The following is a 24,930-nucleotide window of genomic DNA, read 5'->3' as shown; positions in this document are numbered from 1 at the left end:
CTCTCGTTTGACGAATTTTCATCCTTGAAGAGTAGGGGTTTTTTTGTTGTTTGTTTTAAACAGCCAAAGGCATTTAAACCCCGTTCAGCAAATAAGGTGTGTGATCTGTTGGGGTTACTGTTAGTACATTTCAGATACATATAATAAAAGAGCAACTTGCAGTATAAACATTTCACAGTAGAATCTGGTATCAAATATTACAAATAAAAAAGTACTTCAGGAGCTCATAGTGACTGAGATTGATCATGATATTGATTATTCTCTAGATATAAAAAATATTGGGTAGAAGATTTATAGTTGAAAAAATGATAGATACTGGCATTTGGTAACTGTTATAAGAGGTTAGAAGTACAGATAGGAGCAAGCAGTTTTCTTACCTGCTTTGGATAAAGTGTGGGTTCTAATCCAGTAAAAAGTAGTAATTTATACTAAACACTATTATGAAAGCCCACAAACAGTTTCCCTATTTAACCAATCTATTCTTCTTAATTGAAATTATCTTATTTAACTTATAAATATTAAGATTTAATTCTTGGCTTTCTATTCTAATAAAGGCTACTAGCAATCAATTTTGAAGTCAAACTTCTATATGCTATTGTTTTTGCTGAAATTATTTACAGCCCAGATTTGTTATATACAAGTAACAGAAGGTTGAATTCTAATTTTTTACTATAAAGACTGAGTCTTTGAGAAGCACTTTTGTCTTCACTGGCTTTTACAAATAAGAGATCAGAGTCTGCTGTTTTGTACCCTGCCCTTGCTCTCTGTCTTTATCTTGCTTCCATCCGAACACTGCTGGTTACCTTTTCACGTTTATCTTTTCACTCACTAGCTAGAGATGATCGCTATGGAAAATCCTGCAGACTTGAAGAAACAATTGTATGTGGAATTTGAAGGAGAACAAGGAGTTGATGAGGGAGGTGTTTCCAAAGAATTTTTTCAGCTGGTTGTAGAAGAAATCTTCAATCCGGATATTGGTAAATATTTTAGTGATGTGATTATGGCGTCAGATCACCCTTTTGAATGAAGAATTTGTTTCCCTTATGGGCATCCTCGAGTATGAAGAACAACAAAAGAAGGTCTTGGCATGGATTACCTGAAATCACAGATAACGACTACATTTGTGGGTTTTAGGAACTGATTTACGTCATTCATTTATTCCCATTCTTATTTAGATTACTTAGCTAAATAGTTTAATACAGGAAATTACCTCTTAGATAAATTGAGAATACTTTAGAATATAGAACAATTTAAAGGGATTTATATGCTCTTCTTGGTAATCTAAAACATTCATCAAATTTGCGATGTTTCCAAAACAAGCTTCATACAACAATAGTCTGAAGAAAGTTGAGAATGTCTCACAGATGGTTCATCCTCAAAGTTCAGAAACACTGGCTAGTATCAGATTAATTCGTTTATTTGCTCTATAGAATTTCTTGTGTCTTTAATTGTAATATTTCTCCCAAATATTTTGAACTCCAGAGCCCTTTATTCACCACACACTTAATGATGTCTGTCTCCTTGAAGAGTTTTCACTGAACACAGTTTGGAAAAGGCTGATCTACATATTTCAGTCTGAAAGTGAAGGAATTGGGTTTCAGGTTTTCATTCTTTTTGATTGTGATACAAAGTAGGCAAAGTAGAACAGGGAAGATACACAGCCCCCTAGAGAGTCAACTAAACTGGCTAATTCTGACCTGGTTCAGTTTCTACAGTATAGCCACTTAGATACTGGGGTTGCTTATTTTTTAAATTGAGTAACAGATATAGGAGAAGTTTTCCACTAATGGTAGCATCTGAATTGTAGGGAACGTAGCATGGAATAATGTAGATCATTCCCTTAAGCTTTGAGAGTTGTAGCTGTTAATAGCTTGTTTTTCAGTCTATATGTTGAATTGGCCTTTTTGATTGTTCTTGGTTCAAACAAACAAAAAAAAAACCCGTTGCCGTCGGGTCGATTCTGACTCATAGCGACCCTATAGGACAGAGTAGAACTGCCCTATAGAGTTTCCAAGGAACGCCTGGCGGATTTGAACTGCCAACCTTTAGGTTAGCAGCCTTAGCACTTAACCACTACACCACCAGGGTTTCCTGTTCTTGGTTGCCTATATATAAATATATGCAAACAGAAGCAAACATTTTGAGTTCATGACAAAAATACAGTTAATGTAAGACTATATTCTAGCTAATAGTTAATAAACATAAGGGTTTGCCATTTTTATGTAATTTTTTCATTGTAAACCAAACATGTATTAAACCATAACTTTTTTAGATAGAAAATTTATTTACAAGCTTCATGAGGAAAAAGACAATTACAAAAATAAAGGTAACTAAAGTATGCAATTTCTCAGTTTGGTTTAGCTTCTGATATATCTAGAAATGTTAAGCAGTAGCTATAACATATGCAGAAATACTTTTAAGATTAAAAACATACTAATGTATTGAAAGCAAGAAGTTAGTAAGGTCATTGAAATGACAGTAGAAATATCAAAAAGAAATATTTTTTTAAAAGTACTCTTACAGTGCTTTTCTTCCAGGAACCTGAAAAATGGAACTTCCCTGGACTCAAGGATGGTTTTCAGATATACAGATATATTCTGATAAATTTATACGTTATTGCTGTTGAGACCAAGGACATGCATTTGTGGGATTTCATCAAATTTATTAATTAATTGTAATTTTTGATCAATTGTTCTTAGTCCCCCTGTTACCATGTTTATAACTAAATAAACTTTTTAGGTTATCCGTGGTTGTTGTAACTTAGACCTGGGGAAGAAAAATTAGATTTAAACTATGAAAGTCAGGTAAAAATTAGACGATTTCCAAATCATTTCACGAAGATTAAATTTTTTAAAAATTCCTAAGCTTACTTCAGAAACCCTGGTGGCGTAATGGTCAAATGCTACAGCTCCTAACCAGAAGTCTGGAGTTTCGAGTCCACCAGGTGCTGCTTGGAAACTCTGTTCTACTCTGTCCTGTAGAGTCACTCGGAGTCAGAGTCGACTTGACAACAGGGATTTTTTTTAAGCTTAATTTATGCTCTAGTGATCAAGAGGGTGTTTTAAAATTCCTTTTACTTTTAACTTAAATGTGAAAATGAAGGAACATTTTAAAAGCTTTTAAAAGTTTTGATAAACTGATTTTAAAATATAGTTAATATGCTCTATACTGCATTATTTGATTTCTACTGAAAATTACAGGGTTTTTTTTTTTTTTTTTCAGACCTAAATCTTAGCATTTCTATTCAGTTTCACAGTAGGAATTGAAAAACACTTAGTTAAATGAAAAAGTTATGAATTCCATTAAAAAATTTAGCTGTCTTTTTCCGTATGACATTCATGTAAAGAAAAGAAGGTAAGCTGTCTTAATAATGGCCATTCAGATAGGTAAAACCAAACATTACTATCCTTAAATGAGTGAAGAGCCTAGGTGGCGTGGCACAAGTGGTTTGTAATTGACTGCTAATTTAAAGGTTGGTGGTTTAAACCCACCCAGGGGCTCTGCAGAAGAAAGGGCTGGTGAACTGCTTCTGTAAAGATTATAGTCAAGAAAGTCCTTTGAAACAGTAACACATGGGGTCACCATGAGTTGGGGGCCGACTCGATGGCAGCTAAAAATGACGATGAGTGATATAAAAATAGTGAAGGCCATGTGAAACTGAAAGAAGACTACAAATACAGACTACTTTTGTTTTCCATATTAGTTTACAATTCATGTGAATGTAAAATAGCTTTGGATTTTGGACATAATCTAAGTTTGTCAAGTTTATCTTAATTTTATGTGCTTGTTAGAAAGGTGCTAGAAAATTTCATTGTACCATTGTGCAGTTTTGAAAAAACAAAAACTAGAACAACAACAGTGTCATTCATAATTGTTTTTTAAACGGTATGTGTGGATTAGTTATGTTTTTATAAATGAAACATTTTCAAAGTATAATAGCCTTTAAACTATACTGATAATCCATTGCTTTTATTTTTCAACCATTAGTGGATAAAGTATAAATGTTAATTAATTTTTCATATATGTTTGTGGAAGATTAGAGAACTTGAATTTAACTTCCTGGTAAATGGCACCAAAATTGTTTATTACTTTGTTTCCTTGGCTTCTTGAAATTACATGCCACCGTTTGCCATATATTTGAATATCTATTTCTCAAGTGTTAAATTATAATGTAATAGAAAAAGTAATTTTTGTACAAATGTGTAATTATTTCAGATTTATATTTGGATTAATTGTGTTTCATTGTCAGTTGTTAATAGAATACAAAACTAATGTATCTTTTTAAAAAATCATTTCTTACAGGTATGTTCACATATGATGAATCTACAAAAGTGTTTTGGTTTAATCCATCTTCTTTTGAAACTGAGGGTCAGTTTACCCTGATTGGCATAGTGCTGGGTCTGGCTATTTACAATAACTGTATACTGGATGTACATTTTCCCATGGTTGTCTACAGGAAGCTAATGGGGAAAAAAGGAACTTTTCGTGACTTAGGAGACTCTCACCCAGTAAGTTCTTTGTCTTTTTATTTGAGCTCTTAGGTTTTACTTAAATGCAAAAATATAGTTTAGATTTGAAAGCTTTTTTGGGCCTCTAGAGGGGGTATTTGTTCATATATTTGTTCATATTTATTCCCAGTATGATAGTTACTTTAATCTGATGATGTACCATGAACACTTAAAAACTCAAAGGGAAAAATATTTTTATACATCGTTGTCAACAAGCAGCTTTTATAAGATCGATTCTGTAGAGCAGTGACTTTTTAAACAGTTTATTTTTTAATGAAATCATACGAGATTCCCAGATGAAATCAGAGCTGCCCTGACTGAGGGTTTTGGTGGCTACAGTGTGTGTCCATCTCTCTCCCCTACCTCTCTCCTAACCCTGAGACTCCTCAGAGGCTTTCATAGAGCACAGTGTGAAATCCATTGCTAAGGATGTGGAATGGGGTTCTCAGCAGAGAATGGGACATCACATCAACAAGTGACAATCTTGCTGTATAGTTACTATGTTGTAAACTAGGGGACAGAAGGAATGCTATGTGTGCTTTAATTCTTACAGACAGATTTCATTGTCTTCCACAAAGAGTGATACAAACTATTGGTTGTGATTTGTAGTTTTATGGTAGCTTCAGTTTTCCATTTCTGATTGTTAGGTTCTGTATCAGAGTCTAAAAGATTTACTGGAGTATGAAGGAAATGTGGAAGATGATATGATGATCACTTTCCAAATATCTCAGACAGATCTTTTTGGTAATCCCATGATGTATGATCTAAAGGAAAATGGTGATAAAATTCCAATTACAAATGAAAACAGGAAGGTAATAAATGTTTTTATTTCTTCATTGTTGTCCCTTTATTAAAAGAATTTCAAAGCATATATGCGGGTGATTTTCAAAGTAGTATCTAATAGTCTGTATAGCAAGAGCCAAGTAATCGAGTAACCAGGTGCGTTTAAATGATATAACCACATTTTTCTAAACCTTGGATTGGCAATAAGCGTACTTACTCTATGATTGTATTTTTTAAGTCAATTGCAGTTAATGTGTTACAGTAGTATATCAGAATTTCTCAATAATAGCTCTCATGAATGTTTTTCTCTCTGACAACGACTTTGCTAATATTTTGTCCAGGGTTTTAAAAAGTCCACTTTTTTTTCCAGGTAGAAAATTTGGAAAATACAGAAAAGGGTAACAAAAAATTAATTCCCATCATCCCCCACAATTTTACTGGTTTTGTTATTTATGGTTAATGTTTCTGATTCTGTTAATCATATGATTAATATATAATCATATAATATACATCTTTTTTTCTTCTTTTTTTTACTCTGCCTTTTACCTTGTCCTTTTTATCTTGAAAGTTTTGGAAATGAAATCTTTAAAGTCCTCAGGGTAAGAGAAATGGGAGAAGCCAGACCTTGAACCTGATAAAAATTCAGATTTTATTTCCTGGCGCCTTCTCTCTCTACCTCATATGATAGGAAAGTAGCTTGAGTGGAGGAGCCATTCCTACATAAGGCCATCCTATAATTGCCATTAGGGTTGAATTATGCTTTATTGACAGAAACTTTATAACCAGATTTAAACGACATAGAAGGCATAGGAATGTTGTATTCTAAGAGGCCAGATTAAAGAGATTAAGTTAGACCAGGGGTTCTCAACCTCCGCACTGTTTACATTTGGGGCCAGATAATTCTTGGTTGTGGGGCTGTTCTGTGCATTGTAGGATGGTTAGCAGCATCCCTGGCTTCTTTAGGTGCCACAGCACCTTCCCAAGTCTTGACAACCAAAAAAGTCTCCAGACATTACTAAATGTAACCCTCAGGGCAGGATTCTCCCTCCCTGTTTTCCCCTTCCCATTGAGAACACTGTTTTACTCATATCATTAAATGTGATTGAAATTAATTGTTTACATCTAGAAGTTTTTAGCAGAAGGCGGGAGAGGTTAGCAGAAAAAAATTAGAGGATTTTTTTCCATAGACATGCCTTAGTGTGAACTGAACTTTGCAAGTTGCAAGCAGAAGCCTGTGACGGAACAAAGAAGAACCTACAGCTAGGCCTTTTTATACAAGCAGCTTTTCTTTGCTTAGTTTAGGAAGGATTTTGTATTTTTAACATGGTTGACTTCATATGAAGACATCTTACTCCCCAAAAAGCTCCTTATTAAAGCATGTTATCAATATATATTATGAACTTGGTATGGACCAGGCACTGTGCTAGGGAGGCACTGGGAATAAAGAACTCACAGGCAGACAAGTAGACAGGAAGTTTCAGTGTGGGGTACTGAGTACTCTGCTAGAGGCAAGTATACACTTGTATGAGGGCACATGGTTGACCACCAGACCCCTTTTAGAAAAAGGACACGGAGTAGGAGATAGCAAATAGCTCCGTGTTGATGGAGCGGAAAGCAAGAAGCATGGTGTTTGTCATATTAGGTTGTAGAGTTAAATGGGGTCTCATGATTACTGTCCCTATATGTCTCATTGAACAAATAATAATTATATTCATTTACACATGTATATCCTATTTGGGACATAAACATATTTCTGATAAGTATTCTTTAAATCAAATTTGTGTTTTCTGTTGACTAAAAATGTATTCATCTGGAAACGGAATAACCTAGAACTTAAGAGAAAAATGTAAAATATATGGTAAATACATAGTAAAATTTTGAATAAACACGTGCTTATGTAAGTAACATTTCAAATACTAGTACTCACCAAGTTAGGACACAAAGACCAAGTTAGGACACAAAGCACACATTCCTTTCACGATCTGGATTAGCCGCTTATGTATAAAACAAAATGCCAGCTTTTTACTGAACTGGGTATAGTAGGCAACTTCTCAAATATTCTATAATAGAAAACATAAAACTTCCTGGTTTGCTCAAACCCTGCCTATTTCACGCCTTTCTAGTGTTGACTTTTATAAATAGCTTGACTTGTCTAAATGTGGGGAAAGATGTGCACATGATTTAAATGTATATTTTGCACACCTAGCTGAAACCAAAACCAAACCCTTTGTCACCGACCTAGCAGAGGAAACGTAAAAATTGTACTGAGGCTCCAGCTTATATAGTTAGTCCCATTTAATGCACAATCAAAATTGAAATTTGTATGTGTAACCAGTTTATGTACATAGCTTTTACAGTTTAATGCTATCACTGAGAGCTGTGAATTGTACAATGTATTTTTCTTTGTATGTGTAAAACTTGAATTTTTAAAAATATCCTTGAATGTTTTTTCATTGGGGAAAATAAAAATAAAAAAGCTGTGCATCCTAATAGCTTGCCGTGTTTTTTTTTTGCATGGCATATGATAAGAAGTTCTTGTGGTTAATGTTTTCTGCAGGAATTTGTTGGTCTCTATTCTGACTACATTCTCAATAAATCAGTAGAAAAGCAGTTCAAGGCCTTTCGAAGAGGTTTTCATATGGTGACCAATGAATCTCCTTTAAAGTACTTATTCAGACCAGAGGAAATTGAATTGCTTATTTGTGGAAGCCGGGTAAGAAAACAGGTTTCTGCAAAAAAATAATATATTAATATATTGTTTGTAATGCTGTGGTATAGAAGGTGGTAAACTTGTTTTCTTGTATTTGCAGAATCTAGATTTCCAGGCACTGGAAGAAACTACAGAATATGACGGTGGCTATACCAGGGACTCTGTTCTGATTAGGTGAGGTATTTAATTATTAGAAGTAAGCTTTGATTCACTTAAAAGGGTGTATGTTTTATGCTTTAGAACTTTACCTTTGTGTACTACTTCCCAATAAGCAAACTCACAAAATCTCAATCTATAAAATCAGAATTATAGTCATCAAATTTTTTTAAATACTCTTTTGATTTGTTTCAAGAAGTAAGTGTTTTAAGTTTTATCCTCCATTTGGAGTATAAACTGCCTAACATTCCTGGCTTAAAGCTGGTTAGAAGATGGTGATGAAAACAGTACTACCTCTGAATATTTTTCCTTCCATTGGAACTCTGGGTTTGTGAACTGTTACATAGCTCCCTTGTATTCAGCACCTTCTGTGTGAAATGGTACATTCTTTTTTTTAACCATTATGATAGCATGCCAAGATACCTACTAGTATTTCCATTTTATACCTAGAGAAACTGAGCCCCAAATTCTCACAGAAAGAGGCAGAGCTTCTCATTTATGTTTGCTTCCAAGCAAATGCTCCTTCTGTTCCACCACTTCTCTGTACTATACTTTGCAATCTAGAAGATGCAGGCGTCTCCTTCCCCTGCTGAGGAGATTAATAAAAGTGGACAGAGATGCCTTTTTGACACCCACTGGCGCGGTGACGTGAGAAGGCATGCAAACGTGTACTTCTCTGGAGGCTCTCCAAAGGTTATTGCCCAAGCACAGAGACGCCAGAATGAGTATCAACTGTATCTATCGAGAGGTGCTATTTTATTGTATGTTATATTATTTTATATTTTGTTTTGTTATTTTGTTCTTTATCCTTGCTTGTAGCAGAGTACTGATATTTCTTCTTTCTGGTACACTGTGGGTTATTTCTAGCAGAAATCGTGGGTGTATTTACCCTTCACAACCACTTCTCTGCTACTTAATTGGAGGTTCAAAGGTGACCCGAAAAGGGGTTGAGATAACACAGTAATGGGAAAACCCCACTGCAAGTCACAAGAAGGAGCATCATAGTGATATCTCCATGATGTTAATCACAGAGGAACTCTTAAAGTTATTATGGAAAAAAGTAGCATCTTAGTGTTTCTATGAGAATGATTGAAAATAATCTTTATGCTGTTATTATGTATAATTGAAATTAAGATCTTAATTATATTTCTATCTTTTATGACAAAATTCCTAATTAATACATTTCTTAAGATCAATTGTGAATGCAAAAAGTAAAATATTATTTAAATAGCCCTGCATTTAAAATGTAAACATTTAAAAGTGCAGCATTAAAAAACAAAGTATGAAAATATCAAGTCACAAATAAGTTTTTATGCATATATGTTTCAGCTGCTGAAAAAGCTCTCTGATTTAATTTCCTGTGTGACTGCCTAGACACAGCTTTTCAAATGCCTTTTTTCTTTTTGACAAGGTCTACAGTGTTTTTTAACTGATACTGAGTTTTTCAAAGGATTGGTCAGTTTAGATTTGACCCCCACCCCATTTCCTTCTAGACTACTCCATAGGTGTTAGTTTACTCTTCCATCTAGAGATACATGAAATCTGGTTATTTTGCTCTCTTTTAGTAATTTTTATCAGCATTGACGATCATTGCCTAGATTGATTAGTTCATTAAATAAAGGTTGCCAAATGGTGATAGTCTCAGTTTTTATTCCTCCTTCTTCTGTTTCCTGTAATACTTCTATTAAGAAAAACTCCCCCTGAACACATACCTCTACGTGTGTGTGTATGTCAGATAAAATAAATGCTTGATTCTTTCCCATTATTTACCAGTCATCAAAATAATGTAATTTCCTACCATTTCCCAAATGTTACCAGAGCAGTGGTGTGATGGTTAAGATTGTGTATCAACTTGGCTGGGCCACGATTCTCAGTGTTTTGACAGTCATATAATGTTGTGAGCACTTCCCTGTTGAGATTTGATACGTGATCACCCACCCCCATGATGGAATCTGCTATGAGCAGCCAATCAGTTGAAGGGGAATTTCCTTGGGCGTGTGGCCTGCATTGAGGTTGGATGGATGTTCAGGCAGGGCTCGTGAGCTTTTGCTCATTCTGGATCTTGCATCGGGCTCCTTTTCCTTTAAACTCTGGTTGTTGGGTCTTGAGGTGGCAGCTTACCTGTGGCCTTGCCCGCCGATCTTGGGATTCGTCGATCTTCACAGCTTGTGAGTGACAACCCAGCTCTCCAGCCTGTTGATCTTGGGTTTGCCAGCCTCTGCAATAATGTGAATTAGGAGAAGCCTCTTCCCTGACACACAAACTTGGGATGTTACAGCCTCTACAACTGCATGAGCCATTTCCTTGATATAAATCTCTCTGTATATTTATGTGCTTTACTGGTTTTGCTTCTCTAGAGAACCCAGCCTCAGACATTTGGCACACAGAGTGGTTCTAGAGAAACAGAATTGTATGGATCAGTTTTCTAAATTGGTTCTCATGTCTGCTTGGTCTTAAAGATGTTGATGACTCTGCTTTCCAGTAGTAAAGAGGGCACTGCCAATCCATGGTGTGAGGTGGCAATTCAAATACACAAAATATCACACAAATAGATCAGGAAATCGGTAAAAGGCAAGCTCTGGGTGATGGCATGGATAATACATTTCAACAGTTTTGTCGTAATGAAAAGAATAAGGAAGCTAGTTGGTTGGTCCTACTTTCACTAACAAACTGGTGAAAGAAAGGGATGAGCTCAGGGCTTCAGAGTCAAAGCTCAAGTGCCACATAAACAACCTCAAAATTGTCACTTGTGCCTTGAAAGAAGGCCATGTTACTTGTAGCAGCAGCGCTGATACTGCCAAAAACCAGACCCAGAGTCTTATTGTAAGAGTGACTGGCTGAATTACAGTGCCAACTCAACTACCGATCAGTAGAAATGTCTGAAGATAAAGTGCGGGCATTGATTCGGGAAGAAATGGGATCCTGAAACCTAGGATGGGGACATATGGACAGATAATCAGGAAGCTGGAGACTTTGAGCCCCTAAATTCCATTGAATCACTCCTGCCAACAGAACCCTTAGCCCCTCCACTCCCATCTAATGAGATTAACCCAGCTGCATCTAAAGCACCTTTGTATGTGTCATTGCCTAGGACACTGCCTGAGGCAAATGATTGACAAGACAATGCTGAATGTCCTCAAAATGTTTCCCCACCGATTTTGGCTTCTAGACCTATAACTAGACTTAAGTCCCAGTGAGCCCCAAAAGGTGAAGTACAAAGTGTAACCCAGGAGGAGATGTGCTACACTCTGAAAGAACTGCTTGACTTTTCTAATAAGTACAAACAGAAACCAGGGGAATATGTGTGGGAATTGCTTTTAAGGGTGTGGGATAGTGGTGCAAGGAATATAAAGATGGATCAGTCTGAGTTTATTGGTATGGGCTTACTAAGCACAGATTCTTCATTCAGTGTTTCAGCTCAAGAGGTTAGGAAAGGATCTAATAGTTTATTAGGTTGGGTTGCTGAGGCATGGATTATGTGGTAGCCTCTTGAAGTACCAGACCTGCCTTGGTATAGTGTAGAAGAAGGTATCCAAAGGCTTAGGGAATTTGGCATGCTAGAGTGGATTTATCAGGTTAGATCCACAGACCCACACATGGAATGCCCAGAGGACACACCTTTTACCATAACTGTGAGGAACAAATTTGTGAAGGGAACCCCAGCATCCTTGAAAACTTCTGTGATTGATATTTTATGTAAGTCAGGCTTGACAGTGGGAACTGCTCTAACTGAATTAAGACACCTAACTACAGTGGGGCCAATTGGAGCCCATGAGGGTAGGGGTCAAGTGGCAGCACTTGAGTTGACAAAGAGAAGGTGGGCGTGGTTACCGTAATGGACTGCAGAGTCAAAGCAGTAATCAGAATGGGCTGACTCATATGGACTTACAGTGTTGGCTACTTAGTCATGATGTCCCTAGGAGTAAAATAGTTAAGAAATCTAGTAAATATTACTTGATCTGGACAAGCAGATGAATTCTAGGTCAAGTGAACAGCAGTCTAACTTGAATCACCAGAATAGAGCGTTACAGCCCCTCAATCAGTTCCCAGAGTTGAGCAAGTTTACAGACCCACAATCCTTTGATTGAAGAGGGGACCAGGTCCCCTTGAGGAAGGATTCCAATACACTGTCAGAAACTTATACTGTTAATCTTTCTTCCAGCCTTCCTCAAAGGGATCTGTTCATTGGGGAGAAGGAAATAATCATACTTTTTGGGGATTACTGGATACTGGCTCTGGACTGGCACTAATTCCAGGAGACCCAAAATGTCACTGTGGCCAACCAGTCAGAGTGGAGGCATATGGAGATCAGGTTATTAATGGAGTCTTAGGTCATGTCAGTCTCACAGTAGAGCCAGTGGATCTACGAACCCATCATGTAGTGATTTCCCCAGTTCTAGAATGCATAATTGGAATAGATACACTCAGCAACTGGCAAAATCCCCACATTGCATCCCTGACAAATGGAGTAAGGGCTATTATGGTAGGAAAAGCCTAGTGGAAGCCATTAGACCTGCCCCTACTGGGAATGTAGTAAAGCAAAAGCAATACTGCATTCCTGGAGAGATTGCAGAGATTACTGCCACCATCAAGGACTTGAAGGATGCAGGGGTGTTGATTCCCACCACATCCCCATTCAACTAGCCTGTTTTGGTGTGTGCAAAAAACAGATGTATCTTGGAGAATGACAGTGGATTATCGAAAACTTAACCAGGTGGTGACTCCAGTTGCAGCTGCTGTTCCAGATGTGGTTTCGTTGAGCAAATTAATACATCCCCTGGTACCTGGTATGCAGCTATTGATCTGGTTAATGCCTTTTTCTTCATACCTGTTTTGAAGTACTATCAGAAGCAGTTTGCTTTTAGCCGACAAGGCCAGCAATATACCTTCAGTTGCCTACCTCAGGGTTACATCAACTCTCCAGCCTTATGTCATAATTTAATCTGCAGGGATCTTGATCGCCTTTCCCTTCCATAAGGTGTCACACTGGCCCATTACATTGATGACATTTTGCTGATTGAACCTAGTAAGGAAGACGTGTCAGTGACTCTGGAATTACTGGTAAAACCTTTGCATGCTCCCAGCCCAGTGCCGTCGAGTCTAGAAGGTGGGAAATTAATCCCACAAAAATTCAGGTGCCTTCCACCTCAGTGAAATTTCTAGGGGTCTAGTGGTGTGGGACATGTTGAGATACTCCTTCTAAAGTGAAGGGGAAGTTACTGCTTCTGGCTTGTCCCACACCTGAAAAGGAGGCACATTGCTTAGTGGGCCTCTTTGGATTTTGGAGGCATCATATTCCTCATTTGGAGGTGCTACTCCAGCCTGTTTATCAAGTGACTAGTAGAACTGCTGGTTTTGAGTAGGGCCCAGAACAAGAGAAAGCTCTGCAGCAGGTTCAGGCTCTGGGCAAGCTGCTCTGCCGCTTGAGCCATATGATGCAGCTGATCCAGTGGTGCTTGAAGTGTCCCTGGCAGATATGGCTCTTTGGAGTCTTTGGCAGGTCCCTGTTGGTGAAACACAGCATGGACCCTTAGGATTTGGGAGTAAAGTTACCCTGTGCAGATAACTACTCTCCTTTTGACAAACAGCTTTTGGCTTGTTACTGGGTGCTACTGAACGCTTAACCATGGAACACCAAGCCACCATGCGGCCTGAGCTGCCCAGCATGAACTGAGTGTTGTCTGACCCACAGAGTTATAAAGTTGGACGTGCACAGGAGCACTCCGTCATTAAATGGAAGTGGTATATATGAAATTGGGCCTGAGCAAGACCTGAAGGCACAAGTAAGTTGCATGAGGAAGTGGTCCAAACGCCCATGGTCTCCACTCCTGGTACGTTACCTTCCATCTCCCAGTCGGCACCTATGGCCTCATGGGGAGTTCCTTATAATCAGTTGACTGAAGAAGAGAAAACTCATGCCTGGTTTACAGATGGTTCTGCATGGTACGCAGGCACCACTCAAAAGTGGACAGCAGCAGCACTATAGTCCCTTTTGGGGGCTTTCCTGAAGGACAGCAGTGAAGGAAAATCTTCCCACTGGGCAGAACTTCGACAGTGTATCTCGTTCACTTTGACTGCAAGTAGAAATGGCCAAATGTACGATTGTGTACTGATTCATGGGCCGTGGCCAATGGTTTGGCTGGATGGTCAGGGACTTGGAACATGATTGGAAAATTGAAGATAAGGATTTGTGGTGAAGTGGTGGTATGTGGATAGACCTCTCTGAATACGCCAGAAAAGTGAAGATGTTTGTATCTTACGTGAATGCTCACCAAAGGTGACCTCAACGCAGGAGGATTTTAACAATCCAGTGCATAGGATGATGCGTTCTGTGGAAACCACTTATCCTCTCCCGCCCCAGCTACTCCCATCATTGCTTAATGGGCTCATGAACAAAATGGCCATGGTGGCAGGGATGGAGGTTATGCATGGGCCTAGCAACATGGACTTCTACTTACCAGGGCTGATTTGGCTACTGCCACTGTAGAGCACCCAATTTGCAAGCATCAGAGACCAAAACTAAGTCCCCAGTATGGCACCATCCCTCTAGGTGATCAGCCAGCAACCTGGTGGCGGGTTGATTACCTTGGACCACTTCCATCATGGAGAGGGCAGCGTTTTGTTCTTATTGGAATAGACATTTACTTTGGATATGGATTTCCCTTCCGAGCATGCAGTGCTTCTGCCAAAACTACCATCCGTGATATGCCTTAATCCACTGTCATGGCATCCCCAGAGCATTGCCTCTGATCAGGGATCTCACTTCACAGCAAATGAAGTGTGGCAGGGAGCCCATGTTCATGGAATTCACTGGTCTTACCGTGTTCCCCATCATCCTGAAGCAGCTGGCTTGATAGAACGATGGAATGGCCTCCTAAAGACACAGCCTTGCAGGGTTGGGGCAGTGTTCTCCAGAAGGCTTTATATGCTCTAAGCCAGTGTCCAGTGTGTGGTGCTGTTTCTCCTATAGCCAAGATTCATGGGTCCAGGAATCAAGGGGTGGAATGGAAGCGGCACTGTTTTCCTAGTGAGCCACTCGCCAGATTTTTGCTTCCTTTTCCCTCGACCTTAATTCTCTGCAGGTCTGGAAGTCTTAGTTTCAAAGGGAGGAATGCTCCCACCTGGAGACACATCACTGATGCCATTGAACTGGAAGCTAAGCATGCCACGTGGCCACTTTGGGCTCCCTCTGCCTCTGAATCAACAGGCAAAGAAGGGAGTTAACATACTGGCTGGTGCGATTGATCCAGATTAGCAAGAGGAAATTAGATTATTACATGATGGAGGTAAAGGAGAGTATATCTGGAACACAGGAGATGGCTTAACACATCTCTTAGTACTACCATGCCCTGCAATTAAAGTCAATGGAAAACTACAGCAGCCCATTTCTGACATGACTACCAATCGCACAGACCCTGGAGGAACGAAGGCTTGGGTCACCCCACCAGGCAAAGAACCATGACCAGCTGAGGGCGAAGTGAATACAGACTAGGTGATAGAAGAAGGTAGTTCTAAATACCAGTTATGACCGTATGACTAGTTGCAGAAACGAGGACTCTAATTGTATTTCTGCTTTGTATGTGTGTATCAAATATTTTTGTTTTTTTCACTTATAAAATATAAGATGTAAACAGGGCTATTGCATTTTCGGTTGTATGTGTGTTCATTGTATCATGTTAGGTGAAAATATGACTTTATAATTGTCTTTATTCAGCGATTATGTATGGTTTAAGGAGATGTGTACAGGTGCCAAGTTGACAAAGGGGAGACTGTGATGGTTAACTTGGCTGGGCCATGATTATCCACATTTTGGCAGTCATATAATGTTGTGATCACTTCCCTGTTGAGATTTGATACGGGATCTGCTGTGAGTAGCCAATCAGTTGAAGGGGAATTTGCTTGGCTTGTGGCCTGCATCAAGTGTGGGCAGATGTTCAGGCGGTGCTCGCAGGCTTTTGCTCATTCTGGATCCTGCAGCTGGCTCCTGTTCATCTGACCTTCGGTTGTTGGAACTTAAGCTAGTAGCTTACCTGCAGTCTTGCCTGCCAGTCTTGGGATTCATCGATCTTCACAGCTTGTGAGCAACAGCCTGGCTCTCTGGCCCACCGATCTTGGGTTCGCCAGCCCCTGTGGCTATGTGAGATCAGGAGAAGCCTCTTTCTTTATCCACAGACTTGGGACGTTATACAGCCTCTACAACCGCGTGAGCCATTTCCTTGATATAAATCTCTTTTTCTGTTTATATATATGCTTTACTGGTTTTGCTTCTGTAAATAACCCAGCCTAAGACAAGCAAGCGATGATGATGTCGTGTGAGATAAAATTTTAATCCATTGAAATACACGTATCTTTTATTGCAGGGTAATGTTCCGTTAAACTAAGAAACTTCATGAAGAATCAGCACCAAGCTGGTTCCAACTTCTCAGGTTTTCTGACATCAGCCATCCCATGGCAGTCTCTCTAGTGAATTTGATAATTCAATGCAGTGTCCACAAAAGTCATGAAACACCCTGTCTGTGATACCTTTAGTATAGCAGAGAATGTCATAAACAGGGAAAGATAAATGAAGAAATGCAAAGGGAAAAGTTGAGGAAGGTTCACCACACAGACTCACTTAATCTCAAGCGGGACCCACTTAACCTTTCCCCAAACCAGTGTTCGTTCTTGCGTCACTTGGTGGGCACGCTGCACCTCAGTTGTCAGCAGATGCGCCACGGTTTGAGTGCTGAGTTAACATCACCACTTCAGGTATTGGCGGCTGCATCATGACTACTGGCGTTGCATGCACACCCCCTCTCTCCTCTTGATCAGCTTTGCTCCCATCACTGACTGGTCCAGCTCTCAACCAGCAGCCTTAGGACAACTCTACTCCTGACCCCATTGCTGACTACAGCTCTAGGCCGGCCGCAGGTGTAGACTGGATCTCAACAGCTCTTGTGACAGAACTGCTCGGTGGGCAGTTACCTGCTCAAGAACTACACTCAAATTAGTGCCAGCTGCTCAGGGCAGCCCCCTATGCTCCAGGCAGGCCATGTGCTCCATGCAGGCCTTGCACTGCCACTCCTTAGCAGGCTGCTTCAGCCCCATTCGACTGTGTCAGGTGAGGGCCCTTGCTTCTGCTTCTGGGCTTCTTGATGAATGTTAACTGCTCTCAGCCGGGGTTTCTGGTACTGTTTAAGCCCTAAGTGTGGTACAACTCTTTACCCATGTACAGCTCTTTACCCAGTCCAGGAAGTTCTCTGTGCAGTCCCCCATGTCCTGGAGGACACTTTCCACCCTAGGGTCTTTTCAACCAGGAGGCCCCAAAAAGCCTGTTTCAGCCATTTTTATACGTCATTTCTTGTCAATTTCAAGGCAGGGCTTCCCTAGCAGAATTGGAGCCCAACCGGTCATTTTAGCCGTATTGGAGCCAAACTAGTCCTTGATTAACTGGAAATTTCAGTCTTCTAGACCTTGTCAGTTACTGGGCCAGGCCAGGCAAAAGTAACAAATCATCAAGTTGTTTATAGCTTATCTAGGAAATGTCAGTCACCTTGGGAAATTGGCTCCCAAGTTGTTTTTTCTACAAACCCAGGGTAAAAAGGTCACATTAAGGACCCATTGCACCACATCTGTTATATGAATATGCAGAATTTATTCATTCTCCTGTTTATGAGCAATTGGTTTGTTTCCAATTTGAGAATATTATGAATAAAACTATATACAGTCTTATTGTGGACCTGTGTTTTCATTTCTCTTGGGTAAATGTGTAGGAGTGAAGTCTCTGGATCGTGTTTAATGTTATAAGAAACTGCAAGAACAATTTCTAAAATTGTTATGCCATTTTACATGCTCACCAGCAATATAGAGTTCTAGTTACTCCACATCCTTGTCAACATTTGGTGGTGTTAATCTTTATTAAAGTCATGCTGACTTCCTGTGTATTGTGTATTTGTCCTTCCCTTCACTGAAGTTGATCCTTTTCTACTACTAGTTAATTCTCCTAATTAATTAATTAAAAAGTTAATCTTTAATTTCATGCATTCTGGTAAGTGTGAAACAGGATCTTGTTGTGGTTTTAATATACATTTCCCGATGACTAATGATTTTTTTTTAATGATGTTGAGCACTTTTTCCATGCATTTATTGACTAGTCTTTTATAAAGTGCCTTTTCCCCATTTTTTGAGTTTGTGTCTTTCAGTTGATTGTAAAAGTTTTTAGAAATACATATTCTAGATTAAAGGCCTTTTTCTGATACATATATTGGGAATGTTTTGTCTCAGTCTGTGGCTTGTCTTTTTTTATTTTTAGTTTTATTTATTTTTTGTCATTAATATACACAGCAAAACCGACACCAGTTCAGCAGTTTCTATGCCTACCATTTGGTGACATTGATTATATTCTTTGAGTTGTGCAACCATTCTCACCCTCCTTTTCTGAGTTGTTCCTCCCCCATCAACACAAATTCACTGCCCCACGAGGTTCTCATCCAGTCTTCCAATTTGCTATTGTCAGTTTGATCCATACAGATCTCAAAAGGGCATAATGCTCAAGGCAGACATCCTTCACCAGTTAAGCCAAACTATTGCTTGATTTTAAGAAGACTTCAGGGGATTTCATGACTTAAAATTCAAAGATTATTTCAGGGCAGTAGTTTTCAGGTATTCTTCCAACCTTCATGGCTCCAGGAAGTCTGGAGTCCATGAGAATTTGAAATTCTGTTCTGCATTTCCCCCTTTTTGATCAGAATTCTTCTATGGAATCTTTGATCACAATGTTCAGGAATGGTGGCTGGGCACCATCCAGTTCTTTTGGTCTCATGGCAGTGGAGGCAGTTCGTGGGAACAATTAGCCACATGTCCCATATGGTCCTTCTGTTACGGATGCTCCTTCATCCTCTTGATCCAGGCAAATAGAGAACAGTTACTGTGACTCAGATGGCCCCTTGCAAGCTTTCAAGACCCCAGTCACTGTGCAGTGAACTAGGGGGGAGAACAGAAGCACTAAACAAGTTATTAGGCCAGTTAACTGGCATGTCCCATGAAACCATGACCCTAAACTTCCAAAAAAAGGAACCAAATCCCACGAGAATTTTGGTTATACATAAGCAGCCTTAGCAGCTACTCCTTTTTTTTGTTGTTATTGTTGTTTTTGATCATCATTATAAATATGTCTATCACACAACTTTTGCCAGTTCAACTTTTTACAGGTGTACAACTTATTGGCAGCAATTACAGTAATCGACTGTGCAACCCTATCCTTAATGCGATTTTCCATCAACGTTAACCGCCCTTCACCTTTTCCCGACCATCCCACCCCTGGTAACCACTAGTAAACTTTGGTCTCTATAGATTTGCCTTTTCTTGTCTTTTTATATAAGTAAAGTCATACGATATTTGCCCATTTGCTTTTGACTTATTTCAGCGTCTTCCAGCTCCATCCATATTGTAGCATGTATCAAGACTTCATTTCTTCTACTGGCTGAGTAGTATTCCATTGTTTGTATGTACCACATTTTATTTATCCGTTCATCTGTTGGTGGGCATTTAGGTTGTTTCCACCTTTCGGCTATTGTGAATAGTGCTTGAATGAACATTGATATACTAGTCTCTGAGTCTCTGCCTTCAAGTCTTTTGGGTTATATACCTAAAGTGGAATTGCTGGGTCATATGTAGTTCTATTTTTAGTTTTTTGGGGAACTGCTTCACTGTTTTCCACATCTGTATCATTTTGCATTCCCACCAGCAATGGGTAACGGTTCCAATTTCCCCGCATCCTTGCCAACATTTGTTATTTTGTTTTTTTATCTTAGCCATCCTAGTGGAAGAGAAATGGTAGCCCATTATGGTTTTGATTTGCATCTCTCTGATGGCTAACAATGCTGAGCATCTTTTCATGTATTCGGTGGCCATTTGAATGTCCTCTTTGATAAAATGTCTATTCAAGTCCTTTGCCCATTTTTATGATTGGGTTGTCTTTTTGTTGTGAAGTTGTCAAGTTTTATGTATTTTTTATTAGATTCTTGTTGGATATATGGTTTCCGAGGATGTTCTTCCAGTCAGTAGCTAGTCTTAACTTTTTTGGTGAAGTCTTTTCATGAACAAATTTTTTAATTTTTAAGAGGTCCTATTTATTTATTTAGTCTTTTGCTGTTTGTGCTTTTGTTATTAACTTAGATAGTCCATTGTTAAAAGCTAGGCCTGACAGTGTTGCCCCTGCTTTTTCTTCTAAGAATTTTATTGTTTTAGTTTTCACATTTAGGTCCCTTAATCCATTTTGAATTTGTTTTTGTGTATGGTGTGAGACATGGATCCTGTTTCATTTTTCTGCATGTGGAAGTCCAGTTTTTCCAGCACCACTTATTGAAGAGACTTTTCTTTCCCCCATCGAATGGACTTATTTAGTAGTACCCTTGTGAAAAACCAGTTGAACACAAATGTATGGGTTTATTTCTGGACTGTGAATTCTATTCTCTTGTCCTGTGTGTCTACTGTTATATCAGTACCAGGCTGTTTTGATTAATTTAGCTGTACAGTATGTTTTAAAATCAGGAAGTGTGAGTCCTCCTTGTTTGTTCTTCTCTTTCAACATTGCTTTAGCTGTTCGGGACCTCTTGCCATTCCATGTAAAGTTGAAGATTAGTTTTTCTATTTCTGTGTCTTTGTCATATAGTGCTGCTGTAACAGATACCACAAGTGGATGGCTTTAACAAAGAGAAATTTATTTTCTCACATCTGGTAGGATAGAGGAAATCCTGGTGGCGTAGTGGTTAAAGTGCTACAGCTGCCAACCGGGAGGTTGGCAGTTCGAATCCACCAGGCACTTCTTGGAAACTCTATGGGGCAGTTCTCTTCTGTTCTGTAGGATCACTATGAGCTGGAATCGACTCGAAGGCAACAGGTTTTTTTCTTTTTTTTAAGTAGGCTAGAAGTCCACATTCAGGGCATCAGCTCCAGGGGAAGGCTCCTTCTCTGTCAGCTTTGGAGGAAGGCGCTTCTCATCAATTTTACCCTGGGCTAGGAGCTTCTCTGCTCAGGAACCCCAGGTCCAGAGGACACGCAGTGCTCCTGGTGTTTTCTTGGTGGTATGAGGCTCCCAACTCTCTGCTTGCATCCCTTTCCTTTTTTTTTTTTTTTAAGATAAGAGGTGGTACAGGCCACATCGCAGGGAAACTCCCTTTACATTGAATTAGGGGCGTGACCTTAGTAAGGGTGTTACAATTCCTCCCTAATCATCTTTAACAAAAAATTACAATCACAAAATGGAGGACAACCACACAATACTGGGAATCGTGGCCCAGCCAAATTGATACACCCATTTTTGGGGGCGACATAAATCAGTCCATGGCATTCTGTAAAGAAGGCTGTTGGAATTTCAATCGAGATTGCATTAAATCTGTAGGTTGCTTTGGCTAATATTGATATCTTAACAATATTAAGCCTTTTTTTTTTTTTTTTGATGAGCAGAAGTTATTCGTTGAAGTCTAATTTATCTTTTTTTTTCACTTTTTGGCTAGTGTGTTTTATATCCTTGCCTATTCCAGAGCCACAAAGATTTTTCTCTGATACTGTCTTCTAAAAGCATAATTTTAGCTTTTATGTTTAAGTCTGAGATCTATTTCGTATTTTTGTGTAAGATATTAGGTAGTACGCAGTTCAGTTTTTTCAGTATGTTTATCCAGTTGTTCCTGAATCATTTGTTAGAGATACTTTTCCTTCTGTCGTTGAATTGCCTTTACACATTTGTCGAATCAGTTTACGTATGAGTGTTATTTCTGGACTCTCCGTTCCGCTCTCTTGTCCTTATGCCAAAACCACACTGTTGGTTACTGCAGCTTTACAGAGTAAGTCATCAAATTGGATGCTGTGGGTTCAACTTTGCCCCTTTGCCACATTGCTTTGGCATTTGTAGATCTTTTATACTTCTATTTACCTAAATATTAGAATCAATTAGTCAATTTCTCCTAAAAGAAAAAGCCTGCTGGGATTTTGATTCTGATTGCTTTGAGTCCGTATGAAAATTTGGAGAGAATTGATATTTTAACAATACTGATTTTTCTAATCCTTGAACGTGGTATATTTCTCCCTTTATCTAGATATTTTTAAATTTCTCACGGCATTGTTCTGTAACTTTTAGCATTGACGTGTATATTATTGTTAGTAATTAATTTTTAAGTGTTTTTTTATGTTATAATGTTTTTTAATTTCAGTTTTCAATTGTTTCTTGTATATGGACATACAAAGGTTTTTTGTATATCTACTTTGTATCATATGACCTTTCTAAATTCACTTCTTCATTCTAGTACTTTTTTTTTTTTAATAGATTCTTTGAGATTTTGATTTTTTTTTTTTTAAGTTCAAATAGACAGGTTTACTTCTTTCTTCCTAATCTTTTCCTCTCTTGCTACAGTTTTTGCTTTATTGCACTAGCTAGAATTTCGAGTACAAGTCGTTCTTGCTTTGATCCTAATTTTGTTGACAAAGATACAGTGTTTCACCATTAACTGTTAGGTCAGCTCTAAGTTTTTGCTAGATGCCCTTCATCAAACTGAGAGTCGCCCTCTGTTTTTAGTTTGCTTAAAGTTTTTATCATGAATATTGAAACTTACCAAGTGCTTTTTCTGCATCTATAAAAATGATTATATAATTATCTCCTTTATTCTGTTAATGTAATTAATTCCACTGAATTTTCCAATATCATGTCAATCTTCCATTCCTAGATAAATCCAACTATTATGATTTTTTTATAAATACATTGCTCTATTTTTATAACATTTTGTTAAGAGTGCATCTGTCTTCATGAGAAATACTGCTCTGTAATTTCCTTTTCTTGTTCATACATTTATCAGGTTTTGGTATAAAGGTTTTGCTCTCCTCATATAATGATTTGGAAAGAGTCGCCCTCATTTTCAGAAATATTTGTGTAAAATTGATTTTTTTTTTTCTGAAGTATTTGATTTAATTCAGCATGGAGAATGTCTGGGCCTAGAGTTTTATGAGAAGATTTTTGTTTGCTTTTGAAATTTTTTATTTTGAAATAAAGATGCACAAGAAGTTTTCAGAGAATGTACATGTTGGTCACATGTGCCGTTCATTCATTTTCCCACAGGGTAACATCTTGAATAACTCTAGTAAAATATCAAAATAAGGAAGTTGACATTGGTACAATCTATGGAGCATATTCAGATTTTCCTAATTCTGCACATGTGTACGTATATGTGTGTCCAGTGGCCTATCCAGTCTCATCATGTGTATAGATTGGCATACCCGCCATCACAAAGTTCAGAACTGTTTCATCACAAAGCTCCCTCTTTGTAGCTACACTTAAACCCTTCCCAATCATCCCGCACTGACAACCACTATTTCTGTCTCTCATAATTTTGGTTGAAATATTTTATTTAAATGTTATCATATAGTATGCTTTCTTTGCAGAGAGTTTTGTCATGAATGGGAGTTTGTTTTGTCAGATGTTTTTCTACAGCAATTGCTGTGATCGTGATTTTTCTTTATTAATACGGTAGGTTACACTAATGGATTTTCAGATATGGAACCAGCCTTGCATACCGGAGTAAATGTAGTTGGCTCATGATACATAGTTTTCGTACATGGTTGAATTCGATTTGGTAATATTTTGTTAAGGATTTATGCATCTACGTTCATGGGATATATTTGTAGTTTTGTTTTTTGTGCTATCTTGATGCAGTTTTAACATTAGCTTAATACCTCATATAACGAGTGGGAAGTGTTCTCTCCTGTTCTGCTTTCTAGAAGAGATTGTGTAAAAGTGGTGGTGGTTCTTCCTTAATTGTTTGGGCCTAGAGATTTTTTGGGGGGACGGATGCTTTTTAATTACAAATTTAATGTCTTTCATGGTTACAACCCATTGCCGTGGCGTCTATTCCAACTGATAGCAACCCTATAGGACAGAATAGAACTGCCCCGTAGGGTTTCAAAGGATGTAAATCTTTACAGAAGCAGACTGTCACACCTTTCTCCTGCCCAGCGGCTGGTGGGATCGAACCAGTAACCTTTCAGTTAGCAGCCAAATGCTTAGCCAGCGTGCTGCCCGGGCTCCTTTAATGGTTATAATCCAAAAAAACCAAACCCGTTGCCATTGAGTTGATTCCGACTCATATGAATGTTAATAGTTATAGGACCATTAAAATTATCTTTCATATTTGGTGAGTTGTGGTAGTTTTGTGTTGGAGGAATTGCTCCATTTCATTTAATTTGTCAAAGGTATGTATGTAGAGTTTCCTTATTCTTTTGGTGTTGCAGGGTCTGAATTGGTATCCTCTATTTTATTCCTTGGAAACCCTGGTGGTGTAGTGGTTAAGTGCTATGGCTGCTACACAAGAGGTCAGCAGTTCGAATCCACCGGGCACTCCTTGGAAACTCTATCGGGCAGTTCTACTCTGTCCTATAGGGTCGCTATGAGTCGGAATCGACTCGACAGCTGTGGGTTGGTGGGGTTATTTTATTCCTTGGAGCCCTGGCAGTGCAGTGGCTAAGAGCTCAGCTGCAAACCAAAAGGTTGGCAGTTTGAATCCACCAACGACTCCTTGGAAACCCTATGGGGCAGTTCTACTCTTTCCTATAGGGTAGCTATGAGTCGGAATCAATTCCATAGCAGTCGGTTTGGTTTCTGCTTGCTTCAGCTTTGTTTTGCCCTTTTCTAAACAGATTCATTTTGGTTAGAACGCCATTGAAAATTTGCATTTCTAGCAGATTTCCTCCTGGAAACTTGCATTTCTAATAAGTTCCTAGGAAGTTATACTTAAGAATCACCTGGGA

At 38.7% G+C, this 24,930-nt stretch overlaps 1 protein-coding gene across 7 annotated transcripts in view; it reads left to right on the top strand.

Moving 5' to 3' along the window:
• Positions 1-24,930, top strand: part of UBE3A (ubiquitin protein ligase E3A) — a 157,881-nt gene that overhangs the window by 89,406 nt on the left and 43,545 nt on the right. For 4 of the 7 annotated variants that reach the window (XR_010323740.1, XM_064296189.1, XM_003420643.4 and 1 more), the window contains exons 7-11: positions 833-977; positions 4,303-4,508; positions 5,156-5,320; positions 7,849-8,004; positions 8,102-8,175. Coding sequence is in view for 6 of the 7 variants with exons in the window: in XM_064296189.1 (XP_064152259.1) it covers positions 833-977; positions 4,303-4,508; positions 5,156-5,320; positions 7,849-8,004; positions 8,102-8,175 (746 nt within the window). In the remaining variant the exon portion in view is untranslated. The other 3 variants (XM_023539687.2, XM_064296187.1, XM_023539686.2) reach the window with 3 other exon arrangements.

This window comes from Loxodonta africana, chromosome 13 (assembly GCF_030014295.1).
Source record: "Loxodonta africana isolate mLoxAfr1 chromosome 13, mLoxAfr1.hap2, whole genome shotgun sequence".
Classification (NCBI taxonomy): Eukaryota; Metazoa; Chordata; class Mammalia; order Proboscidea; family Elephantidae; genus Loxodonta; species Loxodonta africana.
The sequence above is the reverse complement of the archived record's forward strand: the minus strand, read 5'-3'. Positions and strand labels throughout refer to the sequence as shown.